This window comes from Monodelphis domestica, chromosome 7 (genome assembly GCF_027887165.1).
Source record: "Monodelphis domestica isolate mMonDom1 chromosome 7, mMonDom1.pri, whole genome shotgun sequence".
Taxonomy (NCBI): Eukaryota; Metazoa; Chordata; class Mammalia; order Didelphimorphia; family Didelphidae; genus Monodelphis; species Monodelphis domestica.
Window position 1 is genome coordinate 80,001,199 of NC_077233.1, and position 19,354 is coordinate 80,020,552.

General features: G+C 36.0%; 1 protein-coding gene across 1 annotated transcript in view; it reads right to left on the bottom strand.

The window, feature by feature from the left end:
- ABCA13 (ATP binding cassette subfamily A member 13) overlaps positions 1-19,354 on the bottom strand; it is a 497,021-nt gene that overhangs the window by 320,237 nt on the left and 157,430 nt on the right. Inside the window, 4 exon segments of the mRNA XM_056806268.1 lie at positions 6,334-6,473; positions 9,239-9,416; positions 13,054-13,218; positions 18,230-18,421. Of these exon segments, the coding sequence (XP_056662246.1) occupies positions 6,334-6,473; positions 9,239-9,416; positions 13,054-13,218; positions 18,230-18,421 (675 nt within the window).

Consider the following 19,354-nt stretch of genomic DNA (forward strand, 5'->3'; position numbering starts at 1 on the left):
ACCGAGGAAAAGCAACTGCTTGACTACAGAGGTTGAGGGGACATGATCAAGGAAAGACACTAAATGAGCGCCCTCATGCAAATACCAACAACAAGGAAATGGGTTCAGAGCAAGAAGGACACATGTGATACCCAGACAATTTGCGCGTCGGCTAGGGAAGGGGTGGGGGAGATTTGGGAGGGGAGGAAAGAAAATGATCTGTTTCCAATGAACAATGTATGAAAATGACCAAATAAAATAATGTTTTAAAAACTAAAAAAAAAGAAAAAGAAATGCTTTCCTAATAATCACACACCAAGATAGTAATAACTCCAGAGACTGAAAATCCAAGAATTGTTTAAAATTATGAACTTTATCACTTTTTTATTTTCTTATTGGCTTCTTAACTGATCCTCAGTCAGCTTTCACCATGTAACATAACCTTATTCCCTTATTGGCCCCAATCCCAATGATCCCTGCTGCTGTTATGACCACACCCTCACCAATTTTCATTCCAAGATTCCCATCATCAGGATTCCCAAAACTATGAACCAACACTAAAATTCCTTAGTAAAGCAATGTCCTGATTATTTTATTGTTCCTGGTCTAGAGTGAGAACATTATGGCTGATAAATCTAAAAACCATACACAATTTGCTGAATACACTTCTTTACTTCTAAGAAAACTGGTAAGATAATTGGTCATAGTTTAGTCTCTTTAAATTACAACCCACATTCATGGGGCTGCAAAACTAGGTTATTAAGAAAATCACCTCCAAGAACTGACTTTAGATAATCACTTCTATTGCTTTCTGAGTTTGGAAATCATTATTCAGGCAAGTACTAACCTCATGATAGTATGTTTTATAAAAATGTTAATTCCTGGCTAACTTTTTTGGCTGACTAACAAATACTCCCAGATGGCAGAAGATAATTAAAATTAATCAAAGTGTGTCCTTCTAACTCTCAAACTTTTATCCAATTAGATTCTAAAATAGGCTTGCTGCACAGCTAAAAATCTTTACACATTTGGGAAACTTCTATTTTTTTTATTCTGTACCATGTCTATGATTGTTCCAGAAGATCCTTAAAGCAGTTGTAATAATCTTTACTCAAAAATAATACCAAAGAAGGTGCTTCACCCACTGTGTGGGGGTGATAAATCTGAGCCTATTAGAGACTCTCTAATTCAGGCTAATATGATATTAGATTGCACTAAAAGAAATACTAGTTTCAGAACAGATATAGTAATTGTCCCAGTACTTTGCCCAGATCAACCACTGACAGAAGATTATGTTTAGTCCTATACACCACACCTTAGAAAGAACAATAATATACTGGAAGATATCCAAAGCAGGAAAAGCCAGGATAGAAAGATTAGAAAATATGACCTATAAGAATTGATTGAAGGAACTAGAGGTTATTTACCCTGAAAGAGTTAAAGTCAACATGACAGCTACCTTCAAGTTATTGGAAGGTCTGCTGTTGTAGTAGAGAAATTAAACTTGTTCTGACTGGCCCCCAGAGATCAAATCTAAGAGCAAACAGAAAAAAGGTCCAAATGCGGATTTCATCTCAAAATAAGGGAAAATTTTGTAATGATTGCCTTTTTTTCCAAAATGAAATGAGCTGTCCTAGCAGTCCCATCACTGGAGATCTTCAAACAAAGGATGGATGACTACTTGTCAAGGATACTGTAAGAAGAATTATTGTTCAGGGACATATGGATGGCAAAAGATAACTAAAATTAATCAAAGTAAATTCTTTCTCAAACTTTTATCCAATTAGATTTTAAAGTAGGCTTGCTGCCATACCCCTTCTATAAAAGATCCTTGAAATTTATGGACAAAAATGACTAGAATATGAAGTCATGGATAAGTTGCAATTTGCATCATTAAAAGGAATACCTGCATCAATGAAATCACATACCATAGAGTATAATTTATGTGAAAGAACTTGGTACATCAAAAGGTTCTTCATGAATCTCACATATTACTTCACAAAACAGATTATGGTCAGTTTCTAGTACTTTTCTCTAGAGTTAGCTGATTATAAAACAAAAGTTTTGAACCTCTAAATTCTCCACTAATGTCCTTCTCCAATGCCTCATTGTGACACGGAGAGTACCTAGGAACTTCAAAAGCCTATGGCAGTAAGATCCATCTCTGATAGGTCTTAGCAAGTTGTAAAGACCTTAAGTACTGGCCAGGCAATGTACCACATATCTGATATCCAAGGAGAAGCCCTAGGATTCTAAGATCATAAAGGTTCATCAACGAATCTCAGAATTGAAATGGGCTTTGGAGGTTGTCTAGTAAAATTTATATTTGAATAAGAATTGACCATTAGATGTTAATGTCTTTAGCCATAGATACTCATGAAAAGCAAGAGAGGGAAATGAGGGCCTGTACACAGAGAAAAATATGAGAATATTGAGAACCTTTAAGAAGAGAATCAAGAAATAAAAAAGTAGAGGGGTTCTAATATGAATCAACTAAGATATTCTGATTTCTAATCATTAGATCAACATTAAACATGTTTTAAATTGTGCCATCTACCTCAAAAAAGATAGTGTGAAGTTCATTAAAATGATATTTGTTATCAAAGAAATATAGAAATTCCAAGTCATGTTTTGAAGGTTGTGGTAAAAGTCCCTCCGCTAAAATTTAAAAAAAAAAATACTAGTCAAGACTCTTAAGTCACCCCAAAAAAATAGAATAGAGGGCCTTAACTCGGGGGTCTATATATTTAAGGGGATCTGTAAACTGAAATGGGGAAAGAAAATCATGTCTTCATTTTCATTAACATCTCATTAAAATTGGGCCAGATTTTCAATTATTTCAGAACATAATTCTGAGCAGGAGATCTGAGCAGGCTTCACTAGACTTTCAAAAGGGTTCATGAAACACAAGGGGGGTAAGGACAGGATCTCTTATTTTGTAACATGGAATTAGGCAAATATGACTTACTTAATAGTAAACTTTCATTACTCTGTCTAAATCTCTTTTAAACTTCATAATATATATCTCTATCTAAAAATTTAGATATACTTAATAAGGAAAAATTCAGAGAAGTCAGAAGTTAAATATTTTTTAAAGTTCAAGATATTGGACCCAAATTATACTTATGCAGAAACCATCCAAAGCAGCGGATCCCAGCAGGCCTAGCTTCAAAAACAATGATCCATCATCACAGCAATCTTCCAGCATCCACACATCCCAACAAAGTTGTTAACCCCCAGGATATATTTAATCAAATGTTATTGCATTGTGCAGAGTCCAATGTTTTGGCAAGTGCCCCTTTTTGCAGATAAAGATTGCAGCTATTTAAACACAACTCCAAGTATGCTGAGGCAAATGCACCACCTCACTGAACTGATGTCACAAGGTGTGAAAGCCTTCTGGCTCTAATTTCAGAGATGTGCTGCAGCAACCATAGGAAGAAAAGAAGAAGAAATACCACTTTAATCAAACATAGATTAACTCCTTCTGTACTAACCTTTGCAAAGCAGCTGGTGCTTACACATGTGTATAGAGATATGAAAATATATGTATAGAGAAACATATACAAATTACACATCTATATGTTATGCACACAAATCCTTATATATCATATACTAAACAGGCACAAAATAAATATGGCAAACTGTCACATAGGAACAGGGAAGACCTTATGGAGGAGACAGCGCTTGAATACAGCTTTAAAGCATAGGTAGGGGGAAGCTGGGTAGCTCAGTGGATTGAGAGCCAGGCCTAGAGATGGGAGGTCCTAGGTTCAAATGTGACCTCAGACACTTCCCAGCTGTGTGACCCTAGGCAAGTCATTTGACCCCCATTGCCTAGCCCTTACCACTCTTCTGCCTTGGAGCCAATACAGAGTATTGACTCCAAGATGGAAGTTAAGGGTTTTTAAAAAAAATAAATCCTGGGGAATTGGCTGACTTAAAAACACAATCTTCCAAATTAAACTGAAAGAGAGGGATAAAGGACATTCCAGGCAAAAGAATAATCACAACTAGCAAAAGAGAGAACCTTGGTTGACAGAATAATTTAATTTAACTAAAGCATGAAGTGCACAAATAGGAATAATGTGAAAAAAGATTGGAAGGGTAAACAGAATATAAAATCTCTTGAATACCAAATAAAGGAATTTTCTTGGAACAAATGAAAATTTCAGAGAAGAATGTTGGTATGACTAGATTTAGTCATATATAAGGAATTTGGGGGGGGGCAGCTAAGTAATAGTCAGGAAGATTCATCTTCCTAAGTTCAAATCCAGCTTCAGACACTTCCCGCCTGTATGACCTAATCAAGTTACTTAATTCTGTTTATCTCAGTTTCCTCATCTGTAAAATGACAGAAGGAAAAGACAAACCAATCCAGTATCTTTGCCAAGAATTCCAGAAGGGATCACGAAGAGTCAGATAGAACAGTACAAGAAAAACAATTCTAGCAGCAATGTGAAGAATGGATTGAGGTGGCAGCTCAGTGGTTCAGTGGATTGAGAGCCAGTCTTAGAGATGGGAGGTCCTGGGTTCAAATATGACCTTAGATATTTCCTAGCTGTGTTGTCCTGGGCAAGTCACTTAATCCCAGTTGTCTAGATCTTACCACTCTTCTGCCTTGGAACCAATAAACAGTACTGATTCTAAGACAGAACATAAGAGGTGTTTTTTTGTTTTGTTTTGTTTTAAAAGAATGGATTGAAAGGAGGAGAAATCAAAGCATATATGTGTGTCTGTGTGTATAATGCTCAAGTGTTTATATAAATTGTATACAAGTACACAGTATATTATTTTTAACACCAAATTTTAAGACCATATTTATGGATTGTTTAATATTTTCTCCAAGAAGTAGAAAAAAATTTAATCAGAGATATAACTATTCCCTTTCTCCTAAATAAGGGTACATTTGGTATTTATTCATCGTCTAGTATAACAGAAAAAGGTCATAAATAATGTCAGAACTGGAAAACCAAGAAACCTCTGAGAGCCAGTATTTATATGGAATTGTAAGAGAGAAAGTCAGATCCAGCATGGAAAAGAGCAACCCAAGCGGGAAAGGGCAAGGAAGGAGGATTCCAGGAAGGAACAGAGAAGAGCTGAGAAGAAATTGCCAGATCACCTCACTTCTCTTTGACTGTTTCATACCCCTCTCCCTCTAGCCCCCAAAGTAAATGTAGGTGACCCCATTCTAGTCATCTATTACAGAATAAAGTATAAATATTTATGGTGACAAAATATCAAATACTCAATTCGATCACCAAATAATAAGAAATCAAACAATCAATACCAAAGAGACCAAAGATCAGTCTTTTGACTACAAGATGGCTCACTATGTTTCATTTTACCTTAACTGTAATGACTTTTTTCATCCGCTTCATTTCAACCTAACCTCTTATGCTGCAGGCTGTCAGTGCCTCGGGGCTCAAATATCAAGTGATTACCTACTTGTCAGATTAAGACCACGTCTTGATTTCAACTTGTTTGGTTTTTTTCTTAGTTCTCAGGGAAACTAGTTCCTGATCTTTTCTCTTCCTTTGCCTTCTTAGAGTGCTGACTACTTTGGAACAATGTGAAACACCTCTTGTTTTACTCTTGGTTTCTTATGTATTTTTAGAAGAAACCTCTAGCATCATTGTATTTGTCAAGATGTTTCCAGTCATGACCATTTATCTAGTACAATAGACACTTATGAAATGCCCATTATATTTAACTCAATTCAATAAACATTTATTAAGTACCTACTGTATTCTTGGCACTATTCAAGTATCTGGTGATGTAAAGAGAAATATAAAAAATAAAAAATTAGTCCTTTCCCTTGTGAAGCTTACATTCTCCTGAGGGCAATAACCTATAAAAAATAAGCATGTGTACAGGATAATTTTTAAGGTCTAGCAACTCATTCTTTCCCATCACTAAGGTTATCTAAAAGTGAATTATGAGGCACCTAGGGTAGCTCAGTGGATATGACAGACTGCCAGTCCTGGAGGTCAGAGGTCCAGAGTTCAAAACTAACCTCAGAGCTTTCCTAGCTATGTGATCCTGGGCAAGTCACTTAACCCTAAATACCTATCCCTTCCTGCTCTTCTATCTTAGAATCAATGCTGAGCATACTTAGAATAAACAGAAGATAAGGGGTTTTTTTTTGTTTTAAAAAATGAATTATCTGGCTTCCTGAAGCATTAAAGGTCTATAGTATTTTTAACAATAAATGTATATATTATGTCCATTTACAATCAAGCCTTTTCATACCACAAGTATGAATTAAACATGAAAAGTTCTTTCCCAAATATGAGTGGATAATCACTAACAATATAATACTCTCCATTAAATTTTGATGTATTATTTACTCACCTTTTCGATAACCTTATTAATCATTGGAGTGTTGGGTGCATATAATATCTTCCCATGCAATAAAGGCTTTAGAAAAGCCCACACCAAAGCTCCATTTGGAGACTGTAAAATTTCCTGATAAAGGTTCAAGCAAAATGGCGCTGTTTTAACAAAAGAAGCCATTGGTTAGAAGGTAATTCTTGATGTAAATGAAAGAGCACTCAATAGCAACAATAATACATTTCCAAAAGACTCTAAAATCTTGATGGCTTAAATTATGTTACATATTACAACTTCCAACTTAGCTACTATTAGATAAGGCAATTGATCAAAACCAACTCTTTTTCCAGGATTTATTCATTCATTCATTCATCCAAGAGCTCTAGGCTCCTTTTAGCTCTTTGGAGAAGATAAAACTATGACCCTCAACTAAAAATGAAAAGATGCCATTATCAAAGCATAGAGATGGGCAATGAGGCACACAGTTTATAGGAATAGATATTGTGGAGATTAAAGTTAAATCTCCCCTGATTGTAAAGATTAGAATTATAATCCCTGCCTATTTTTAGAATACCCTACTTAAAATTGAGTGGGAAGATCTGCCCATATTTAGATCTAATCACCAAAAGTATAAACATCCCCCTTAATCATTAAGGGGAAGTTCTGTGACCCACATGTGCAATAGTGGGTAACGAATCAGAATCAACTGACTGCCTCCTGGGCAGTACTAAGCAAGGTTTCAGACTATGATTTGTCCATATAAAAAGTGGAGGAAGACACAGGAAGTGATGCAAAAGAAGAGTCTTTAAAAGGAGCAGTCACTTCCTGTGAGGGAGACTTCTTCATTCTTTAGAGTGGAGACTGAAGGAGAAAATCTGCTGACTGGACCTGAGACCCTGTTCCTGATGAGACTGTTAGACTGGCACGTGGAAAGTGAAAGAACTGACTCCTTTCCTAGATATTTTCTGAAGAAACTAGCCTCAGGAGAGACTAGCCTCTTGAGAGAGTTTTTTTCCCAGGTCCTTGGCTTTGCTGTGAGCAGCTAAGAACCAACTCTCCCTGCCCGGATTGGGCTAGGAGCCAGAAGTAAATTACTTAGTGCATAGGCTAGATATCTTAACCTATCCTCTCTCTGATTTTCCTTACTTCACTCTTTCTACATGTTGTAAATAAATCTCTGGAATTAATATAAATTTCTAGTGCCCACTCTCTTAAATAATCCAGTCCAACCCTTTTAAAAATTAACCCTTTTCCCCCTTACAATATAAATTAATTTCATTTGTAAGTTAGTGAGTTATTATCATAATAGCCAACAAAGGAAGCATGGTGAAGTAGGAAGAACCCTACACCTCAAGAGCAGAGAAATGAGTTCAAATCCAATATCTAACATAATAACTAAAGGACACTGTTTAATTCATTTAACCTCTCTGAGTCTGAGTTTCTTTATCCATTATATATATATGTAAATATATATAGATAAATACCTGTAGTAACTAGTAGACCCAGGATTGTTGTGAGAATTAATTGAGAAAGAAGATATAATGTAACTCATTTACTGTAAATACAATTGTGAGTTTTTATTATTGACTATATTCTCCTTTCAGACTTCTTTTCCATACCATGTTAGCATGTACCAAGGTAGTGACTTCTTTTTATATCATGGACCTCTCTGGCAATTTGGTGAAGCCAATGGATCCTTATTCAAAATGTGCATTTTAAAAGCATAAAACAAAATTCATAGTGCTGCAAAAGTGACCCAGTTGATAGAGCACTAGGTCTAAAGTCAGGAAGACCTGAGTTTAAATCCAGCCTATGACACTTTGCTGCTATATGACCCTGAATGAGTCATTTAACTCTCATTTGACTCAGTTTTTCTCATCAGTAAAATTGAGATGATAATAATAGCCCCTAGCTCCCAGGATTGTTGAGGATTAAATCAAATTACTCTGCAATGATTAGCATAGTGTATGGCACATAGTAAGTGCCATATAAATATTAGCTAATATAATTATATCGAAACCATTATAAAAAAAAGTTGTCAGATTCTAGGTTGAGTCCCTGATATATATAGTCACATCTGAAAATCAATGATGACTAAGAGAGAAAGAGAAAGGGTATATGTGTCCCAAGCACAATCAGTTTATTAGCAAAACTAGCAATTGCCAATCCAAGGAGTCAATGGCTTCTCAGAAAGCAGAGACCCAAGGGAACATTACGTTACACAATTTTGAGGAACATAGGCATTCTCATTGAAATTGGTCTAAGCATTACAAAAGTTGCAGCATATACTGCAATGTTTTTTTTTTTTTATTTTGGTTGGGCCGCTTCTAATAAAGGGGAACAATCATGATTAGAATATTTCTTTAGCAAGATATGCAGGTACATCCTATGTGTGCACAGAAGCATCCATTGCTCTCATTTCCCCACTATTAAACATATCAGCATACAACTTAATATGAATTATAGTCAAATAAAGCTAAACTTAAAAATGAGGAATAATCACAAGATGAAGACATCTGATTATTACAATTCTACAACACTATGAGTATATGCTACTGATGCTTATTTCTATAATTTAATCCTCTAAGTTTTTTAGTCAGTAAATACATATAGATATGTACATGTATATTTATATGCATATTTATTGCAACAGATCTCTTCCTTATTTTATTCTCACTATGATTTCCTTTTGTTGAAAATATTATCACGCTATGCTAACTTAGTTCAGTTGGTCCTTGGAAGATAGATATATAGCTTATCACCAAACTTGTCTTTTCAAAGGTTTTCATCTTGGGGTAGAGATGATCCTGAATTCTCAATGACTGTTCCTGTGCATCACCATGTATTACAAGCCTCAGAAGGACATATATAGAGTACTTTCGAGTTCATATTAGTCAAAATTGCTAACAATAGATATCTATCTTACTTGAATCTTTGGGAATGTTGAATTTCATCTTGTCATCCTCTAAGAGATCATTCACTCTGGGTAAGTTAATGAACATGTTAGAGTTGCTGAGGAAAGATGCTTCTTCTTTGCAAACCATCTTCATCACAGACTGGAGAGAGCCAAAGGTTGAACTTCGAGCCTGAACATCTTGTGGAAACTGGAAAAAGAAATTGAATGAGAGCAAAGAGAAATGATTAGTTTGCAACAATCCCTTCCAAAAAAATTTCCAAGATTATGAAAATTCCTCCTTTCAAACACATGCAAAAAAGGTCCATAAAACAGGAATGTGGAACTCAGGCTATGGTCTTCTATTTTTATGTTAACATAAAAAAGATAATTTCAATAACTTGAGGGTCCAAGTTAAATGCTATCTACTCCAAATGCACCTTTATTCCCATATTTAACATCGCTTTCCCCTCTGCCTTTTCACAAGTGATCTTGTATGTTCTGTTGTACTTTTGTGCCTATAATGTTCTCCCTCTTCACCTAAACTTTATTGAACCCCTAACATGCTCCAAGTACAGCTGGTGTGCCACCTCTTAAACAAGACCTGTAAGTGCTCATATTATCCTCCTTTTTTAATCTGTATATATATTTAATTTTTTGCCTGTGTACATGCTATATTTCTCACAGAGTGTGGGATTCTGGAGGTCATGGGTTTTTCCATTTTTATCTTTGTTGCCCTAGAAACTTGCAAACCGTAGAGATAGAAAGGGGGGAGACCTGAGATTTCACTGCTCTGTAGAACTCCCAGATAAAGACATTCTCTTCTAATGTGCATCAGCACCTTTTCTGTAATGTAACTGGAACATTTCCTAAAGCAGAGAGAAGTAAAATGACTTGTCTAGGGTCAACAGACAATATATGTCAAAGGAAGGACTTAAACTTAAGTCTTTCTGGCTTTGAGATCTTTGCTTTATCTGTTATGCCATTCTACTTCTTCAAAAATATTAATTAAGTTGAACTGATGAATTGTCAATCAGGGATCACCTTACTATAGCAATCTCATCTGGTAATTAGCTTGGAACCTCCTTAATTCATGTATCCTATAATGCTGAATAGTGTTATCTGGATTGGAATATTTTCTGCCTATTAGACTATTAAATGCATGAGACCAAGAAGAATTTTATTTCTAAATTTTGTAATTCCAAGAGCCTAGCACAGTGTTCTCTGTCCAAATGTTTGTTTGTTTTTTTAAATAGTGGGGCAATTAGGTAGCATAGTAGATAGAATGACAGGCCTGGCGTAAGGAAGACTTGGATTCAAATCTGGTCTTAGACACTTCCTAGCCATGCAAACCTGGGCAAGTCACTTAGCCTCATTTTCCAAACTTTGTGCTTCTATCTTGGAGTTGTTACTAGGATAAAAAGTAGGGGTATAAAAAATAAATAAATAAAATAAAATAAAAACTAGGACAATGTGCCATGTCAAAGACATCAAAAATATGTGAAAATTCCAGGGTAAGAAGTACTATTTACCATTTTGTCAAACATCCATCATGGCTTGAGGTGAAAGACAATGAAATCAACCACATATCTGGACTGATGGGGGCCTAATTTAATGAATAGCTAAAATCATCTATAATATAAATATCCATTTTTTGGATTGTAAAGAAATGCTTCTAAAGTGCTTAACTATCTTTATAATTAGCAGAGAGGGCAAGAGAGAGAGAGAGAGAGAGAGAGAGAGAGAGAGAGAGAGAGAGAGAGAGAGAGAGAGAGAGAGAGAGAGAGAGAGAGAGATTGTTATAGTCACTGGGGACCTTTAGAAAATTCCCAATGTGAAAATTGCCAGTTCTAATGGTGGTTATCAATGCGTAGCCATTTTTAAGCACCTATTACTGCCCTGGCTTCTAAATGGTAGAGTGAAAAGAGTGCCCAGTTTTGAGGCAGGAAGACCCAAATTCATATGCAGCTTTAAACACGAGCTGCGTCACCCTGGACATTTCATTTAAATTCTGTTTGCTTCAAGTTCCTCATGTGTTTTCAATTTGGAATAAGCAGTAGTACCTACATCCCAGGGTTGTTTTGAGGATCAAATGAGATTATAATTTTAAAGGGGTTAGCTTGGTACTTAGCATATAGTAAATGATATGGAAATATTACCTATTGTTATTGTTATAACCTATAATTAATTTCTCTGACTCAACTCTGTTTTAGTCTATCATCTATTCAGTTATACACTGGATCTTCCAAAGAAAACAAGTTTTATAATATCATTCCCCGCACCAAAATAATTTAATAAACTCTAAAATAATTTAATAAACTCTGGTGGCTTCTTATCTTCAGAATCAAATATAAAATCCTCTGTTTGGCTTTTAAAGCTTTTCATAACCTGGCCCTTTCCTACCTTTCCAATTTTTCACCTCTCTTCCATCCACATTCTTTATGATCCAGTGGTTCTGGCCTACTTGCTATTTCTCCTACAAGCTTTTCTAATTCCATTTCCCAGTTCTGTTCCCCCATGTTTAGAATTCTCTGTTTCCCTCCATCTCTGCTTCCTGCCTATCTTGGCTTCCATCAAGTCTGAACTAAAATCTAAACTTTCCTTATCCTCCTTAATGATAATGTCTTCCTTCTGGTTATTATTATTATCTGCTTATTATATTGTTATCTCTAATTTATTATGTAAATTTGTTTATGCTTAGCTGTTTACATATTGTCTCCCTCATTGGATTGTGGGCTATCTAGTACACACTAGGTGCTTTTATTTATTTTTTTAACCCTTACCTTCCATCTTGGAATCAGTACTGTGTATTGGTTCCAAGGCAGAAGAGTGGTAAGGGCTAGGCATTGGGAGTTAAGTGACTTGCCCAGGGTCACACAGCTGGGAAGTGTCTGCGACCAGATTTGAACCTAGAACCTCCTATCTCTAGGCCTGGCTCTCAATCCACTGAGCTACCCAGCTGCCCCACATACTAGATGCTTTTAAACAGTTAGCTAATTAACTAGATGAAGGAAGTACAATTAGGGAGAGCAGAGAAAAGACAAGAAAAGACTACATATAGTAGATCAGGATCTTTCTTTGTAGGAAACTAAGAACCCTAACAAAGATGGAACATGGAAGAACTAGGAGCATAGTTTAACTAAACCAAATAATGTGTGAATGGATATAATGAGTAATAAATCTGGAAAGGTTTGGATGGAGTGAAATTGTGATGGGTGGCCTGTAACTATTGACCATGAACACATATTTATCAAGAAATTATTCTTTCATTCAAAATCTTAGACAGTTACCCATGACCACTGATGGTTTCAGTGATATTCCCGGGGTCAGATGGCCATACATATGTCAGATCATGAGTTGGAGTCCATGTTTTGTTGACTCCAAAGTCAGCTTTTCAACATAGACATAATTTGTACTAAATAGGCATTTCAAATACTTGTTTCACTATATTTAAAAATAATTTATTCTCTAAATGAATTTAAACATTTTCTTGAAATCTCATTTATGCTATTGATTTGCTCAAAGAATCGCTTATTTTCCTTAGATAATACAAAAGTAAATATCAGCCGAGCCCGGTTAATGGTCACAAATTCTGGATTAATTTGGATCTCCGTTTCAGAGATTTTAATGGTATTGTACAAATCCAGTCTAGAGGGGAAACGATGGCTCAAAATCACCCCACTCTTCCTTCATTCTCTAGAACTAATCTTTCTTGACTAGTTTTAGGGTCTTACATTTATTTGTCTAATAAGAGCACCAGTCCTTGAAAGAGGGGACGAACCTGGAAAACCCAATAGAAATATCAATTACATCTATTTCCAAAGTAGCTTAAGATGCAACACACAAACCTGTGGAAATGCATGAATATCAAGCAAAGGAATACTTTTTAGTGACTGAAGAAATTCAGGGAGATATTTGAGAATGTGCTCAGCCTTAGTAAGTAGGGAGTCGATGCTCGAAACCACATCCAACAAAGAGTTCAGTAAGGAATTTGCCTCTGGTGGTATCAACATCTGAAAGAAGAAAAAAGGTTTTGGAGCAATGGAGTGACAAGATAATTTTGTAAAATAAGACTAATCTCTTGGGGATAAATAAAACGGATTAAAGGGAAAAAGTATTGGGAGAGAAATTGGTTAGGAAATTATTGCAATATTCAAGGGATAATAAGTATCTGAACTAGGATAATTAAACATATGAATGCAGTAAGAATAGGAGTATAGGTACAGTGCTAGGCCTGGAGTCAGGAAGACTCAAATTCAACTCCATTTTCAGATACTTCTTAGCTCTGTGACTCTCAGAAAGTCATTTTGCCTTTGTCTGCCTTGGTTTCTCCATCTGTAAAATGGGCATAATAATAGCACCTGCCTCACATGGTTACTGTGAAGATCAAATGAAATAATAATTATAAAGTGAAGATTAAATGATATAATAATTATAAAGTATACAAGTCCTAGTACTTAGTAAGCCCTATATAAATGTTAGGTAGTAGTAGTACTAGTACTAGTTAGAAGTATTAAATGTGAGAGAAATGTGAGATATATTTCAGAAGTAGAATAGGAAGGAATTAAAGACTATAGTTGTGATAGTAACAAGCAGAAGCCAAATATAATGTTGAGGTTTTTGACCTACTAGTAGTATTTTGACAGGATAGAGAAGGAGGAAAAAAGAATAGTATTTAAAAGAAGACTATGACTTTGCTTATCTTTAACAATTTTGCATGTAAAAAAGTTTTTTGTTGTTTTATGATTTATGTTCCTAATACAGTGAAGTTTTTCTCAGGCTAAAATATAGCCCCAAGCCTGGAAGAGTTGCTTCTGGCCAATATCCATAATAAAACAAGGAATAAGATCCGAATGTGTGAAATTCAAAAAGACTCTCCTCTTGGCTTGGAGCACCTGGATGGCATAGTGGATAGAATGCCAGGCCAGGTGTCAGGAAGACTCATCTTGATACCCTGATCAAGTTACTTAACCCTCTTTGGCTCAGTTTTCTCATCTATAAATGAGCTGGAGGAAGACATGGCAAACTACCCCCAATATCTTGCCAAGAAAACCCCAAATGGAGCCATGAAGAATCAGACACAACTGAAAACTCAATAGAAAGAACGACAACTTCTTTCTCAGCCAGACAGTAATTTGGGAGTTTCTAACCTAAAAGCAATGAGATGTCTGTAACAAAAGAGTGTGTTTCAGTCCCTGACACCTGGGCTGAAAGAAGAGATCATCTTTTAAGAAACTCTGCCTCTCTTTTATTAGGTACCAAAGCTGTGGTGGCTCATAGCCATCGGCTAAGGCTTGAGATATCAGTTTACCTTTTTCATAGAGTTTTTCTAAGCATTGTATCCTAGCAAACTGGGTTTGATGTGGCCAAAAAAAGCCCAGGAGACATGAAGCCTAGAATCTGGCAGCAGAGAGCAGTTTATGAGACAGGTTGAGTGAAGTATACTCTAGAGCATTGAGAAACCCAAGACAGAGGCAGAGAGATGGAGACAGAGTGAAGAGAAGAGACATACACAGTGCCTAGATATACATCTAGCAAAGGTACATAAAAAAAAAAATTAAAACTAGGAATAAATTTGAACTCAGGGTTTCCTGACTATGCTCAGCACTCTATCTACTGTATGACCTATCTGCCCATTATGTATTAGAAAGGAGCCCAGAATTCCAGTCTTTCTGACTCCAAGCTCAGCTCTCTATCCATTATATCATGCTACCTCTCAAAAAGAAAGATAGAAAAATAACAACAAAACTGCTATCAAGATAAGGTTCCCCAACGCTTCTTTTATTGTAAACTGCCCAGCAAATACTTCCCTTAACAAAGCATTCAGAGATAAATGTTCCAATTGCCCAGAATTCAAGAATAGAGAGTTTAGATAGACTATTGTCTCTGCTCTTTATCCTTTCTCAAGGGTCTTCATGATCATTGGACAACTGTCATTAGCTGACATCTTATTTGATAACCAGCAAGATAATTGAGAGTCCAGCTTGCTTTTCCATAGATTCCTTCTGTTAACAGCATAAGGTGGGTTTTCTTGCCAATTAAGTCAAGAAATAAAATTTGAGCCACAGAAATGTTCAGCAGGGTTATGCCATTTTCCCACTTGCTTCTCTAATTATGGCTGCACTTTAAAAGTGGCACTAAGAGACACTTAACTTGTCATGGGGAAATGGCTAGAATTTAGTTAAGTGCCCCTGACAGGAAGGTGAAAATTACTAGTAAGTATGAAAACTGTATTTTATATTTCACTGAATGTTTCACAATCCTTCTTATTGTTGTTGTCGTTACTTCTGTTGCTTCTAGTTTCTAGTTGATCACTACAAATTGCCAGGTATTAATAATAGTTCCAATTATTAAATGTTTAAAGAATTTTTGTTATATGTTAAATTATGTTATCATGTTACATGTATAATATAGAATGTATTATTATTATTATATTACATTACCTAGTAAAGGTCTTCTTATATAGCCTTCAGGGAAAGCTAAAACTAGGAAAAAGTGACTTGAAGTTTGCCACAGGGTTCCAAATATAGAAAATATTGGCAAAACCTGTTGTCTGTAGCCTAACAGAAAGAATCAATTAATCAGTCACCATTGATTAAGTACCTACTATGTGTTAGGCATTGTGCTAAGTGCTAGGGACTAAAAAAAGAGGCAAAAGGCAGTCCCTGCCCTCAAAGAGATAATGAAGGAGACAACATGCTAAAAAATGTATACAAAGAAAATTATATACAGAATACATAGGAAATAACAGAGGGAAGGCACTACAGTTAAGAGGTATTAGAGACAGCTTCCTATAGAAAGTGGAATTTTTCTGGGAGGCAACTGGAAGTCACTTGAGTTTACTAAGGGGGCAGGTGATCAGACCTACATATTAGGAAATCATTTTTGTGGATGAATGGAGAATGGATTAGAGTGGAGAAAGAGTTGATTTAGGTCTTCCAGTAGACTAATTCACTCAAGGTTTGAAATGATAAGGGCCTATGACAGGGTAATGGCAGTTTCAGAGGAAAGAAGGGTCCTTTTTTGAGAGGTATATGCAAAGATGAAACCAATAGACCTTGAAAACAGCTTAGATATTGGTGTTGAGAAACATTGAGGAAATAAGGATGATTCCTAGATTGTGAGCCAAAGAGATGGAGTTGCCTTCTAAAGTAATAGGGAAAGTAAGAGAGAAGGGGGGGGGTAGGAGAAAATATTATGAGTTCAATTATTAGTTATTGAGCTTAATATGTCTACTGGGCATCCAGTTCACCATGTCTAAAAAGGAATTGGATATGCAAGATGAGTTCCTCAGAGAGACTAAGGCAGGAAAAGTAGATTTGAGAATCATCAGCAAAGAAATCTAGAAGAAGATTCAACAAAGGAAACAGAGGAGTGTCAGGTAGGTAGGAGGAAAGCCAAGGGACTGATATTCCAAAAATCTAGAAAGAAGAAAATATCAAAGAGGAGAAAGTAATCAACACCATCAAAGGCTAAAGACTGGTCATGGAGAACAAGGACTGAAAAAATACATTGGAGTAAGCAACTTTGAGCTCATTAGTAACTCTACAGAGAGCAGTTTGAGTGGAATGATAAGGTTAGAAGGCAAATCATTAAGAAGAGAGTAAAAGGAGAAAAACTGGAGGCAACTATGTAGATTACCTTTTTGAGATGTTTACCTATAAATGGCAGAAGAAATTTAGGCTGAGAGTTATAAAGTAGAAAAGGATCAAGTAAGAGTTTTTGGGAATAGAGGAAATATGGGCACCATTGTAGGCAATAGAAAATGAGCTGGAGAAGAGAGAAAAAAGGATTGAAAAGTATACATATGGGAATGACAGAGGAGACAACCTGTTGGAGGATATAAAATGGAATGAGATCACTTGAACAAGTAGAGGAGCTGCTGTGTAGAGTGGGATAGTGAGTTGGTAAGTAGGATTGCCTAGCAGCAGTGAATGCCCATTTGAGCTTATGTAACATAAATTTGCCACAAACCCAGACAAAATGGTTTCATGATTTTCTTTACCTTTGTTTAGCAGTAAATGAGCAAGAATGAAGGCACTGTGTGTTGGGAGTCATCTAAGGCTGAGACTTGGCTAGATCTATTCAACACAATGATAAGAGGGCTAGGAATTCAAAAGAGAAATACAGTGTAGAGTTGAATTATTTCACCAAAAAATTCAAGATGGGTTGAAAAAGAGATAATAGCTAGTACAGGGGAGATGGACTAGGAGAAAAATAAAGGATCAAGGGCTTGGTGTTCAAAGTATAAAGAGTAAGATCGTAAGGGAAGGCAAAGGGATAGATGAAAAGCCAATAGATTATGATTATGCAGGGAGACTCAGAATTCTTGAGGTAGTGCATGTGTGGGCAATGACAAGATGAAAGATATGACCATCTTTGTGTGTAGGTGAGGTGGGGTGGAGAAGTAAGTCATGAGAGATAGGTTTAAAACTGAGTGGTTAGGGTTTTTAAGGGAGAATCAATATGTATGTTGAAATCTCCTAATATGAGGGCAGGAGTTGAGGAGCTAGTAGACAAAAGGAGGGAGAGGAAAAGACTTAAGATGAAGGGAAGTTTATTATGTATGGAACAGGTCCTCCAAAAGATAGACTAGAAGGATTAGATAATAGTAGAGATTAGCCCCTAGATTTAACCTAAAGTGATTAAAACACCAAGCATACTCTCTGTATGGAGAAAGTTTTCCTACCATTCCTGATTTCCCCAAGTTCTCCTAATACTTTGCATACTACTTGCCCCCAAAAAAGATTGTGGCAGTTGCCTTGTATGTAAAGATCCCTAATTAGGGCTCTAACTATAGGACCGTCCAGAACTCTATGCCTGGGGTGAGTTTACATGTTTTGTTGGAGGATATTCAGAGGATCAACTATAAATCCTCTCACCATTTGTCCAGATTCTATCTGTGACAATTTGACTGTTTGCTCTAATATTTATTTATGTGTAATTCCCTTGTCACTAACTTCACCTACAGAGTGAACCAGCTGTAAAAAGCATCCACACCACAAGACACCATCATCTTCTTACTTTGTAAATGATAATCCGCAAATCTAGGTTCTGACTAATGAGTACAATCAAAGTGTACACGTCCAATGCAGGCAGAACACACAATTCTTTAGCTGCAAGAGCTTTTCCATCTGCAGGAAATGTCAGCAAGAGGCTGATAACTTCTTCATCACATTTTCCAGCGAAAGCTACTGCAAGGGCACTGGAAAGAAACTGATTAAAAGAAAAAGAATTAGAATTGACTTTGCCTGAGATGTAAAAACAATTCATAGAACAATAATGATTTCTGTTATATATTACCTTATCATAAAGCAAGAAAAAAATCATCATCTAATGACCAATAAGCTACTCTGGACTTAGTTTGGACACAGGATTGGATTTAGAGATAGCAGAGACCTCAGAGGTCTTCTCTATGAGAGTCCAAACTGTCCCCACATTATTTTATAGGAAACTGAGATCCAGAGTTTTTAAGTTGCAAAGTAATAAATAACAGAGAACAGAGTCTAGATATTAACTTAGGTTCTCTTACCCAAAATCTAGCATTCTTTCATTAGGCAGCACAATACATGACCACAATGCATGATTTCTCAACAAATTAGTATTAGTCATTGCTAAGGTGGGCCCAGTTTTTGAGAACTCAGGGTTACTTTCACACTATAATGAGATTTTCAGATTTCATAGTAAAATTAATAGCTCATCTTTATATATTGTTTATGTGTTTAAGATTTATAAAGTCCTCCTACAAAAAGTCTGGTGGGGCATGTTACAAACAATCTCCCCATTTTACAAATGAGGAAACTGAGATTCAGAGAGGTTATGTGACTTGCCCAGAGTCATGCCATTAGAAAACATTTAAGCCAGGACTCAACTTAAATCTTCTTACTCTAAGATCTATAAGTTTACTCTTATAACTATTCCACATTATCTTTTATAAATATGATAACTGACTCTTTCAAAAGAAGATAGAACTTTTTATTGTCCTAAAACTTTTGTATCACTCTCTGCCTTTGAGGTCTCGCCTTCTGATTGGTTGGTTCTTCTAACCTCTGTTTTAAGATGGAGTTCCAGACCAAAAATGTCCTCATCCCTCTTCAGGGACTCATTTCCACAGAACTTTCTTTACCATGCCTCCCTGTCAAGCACATT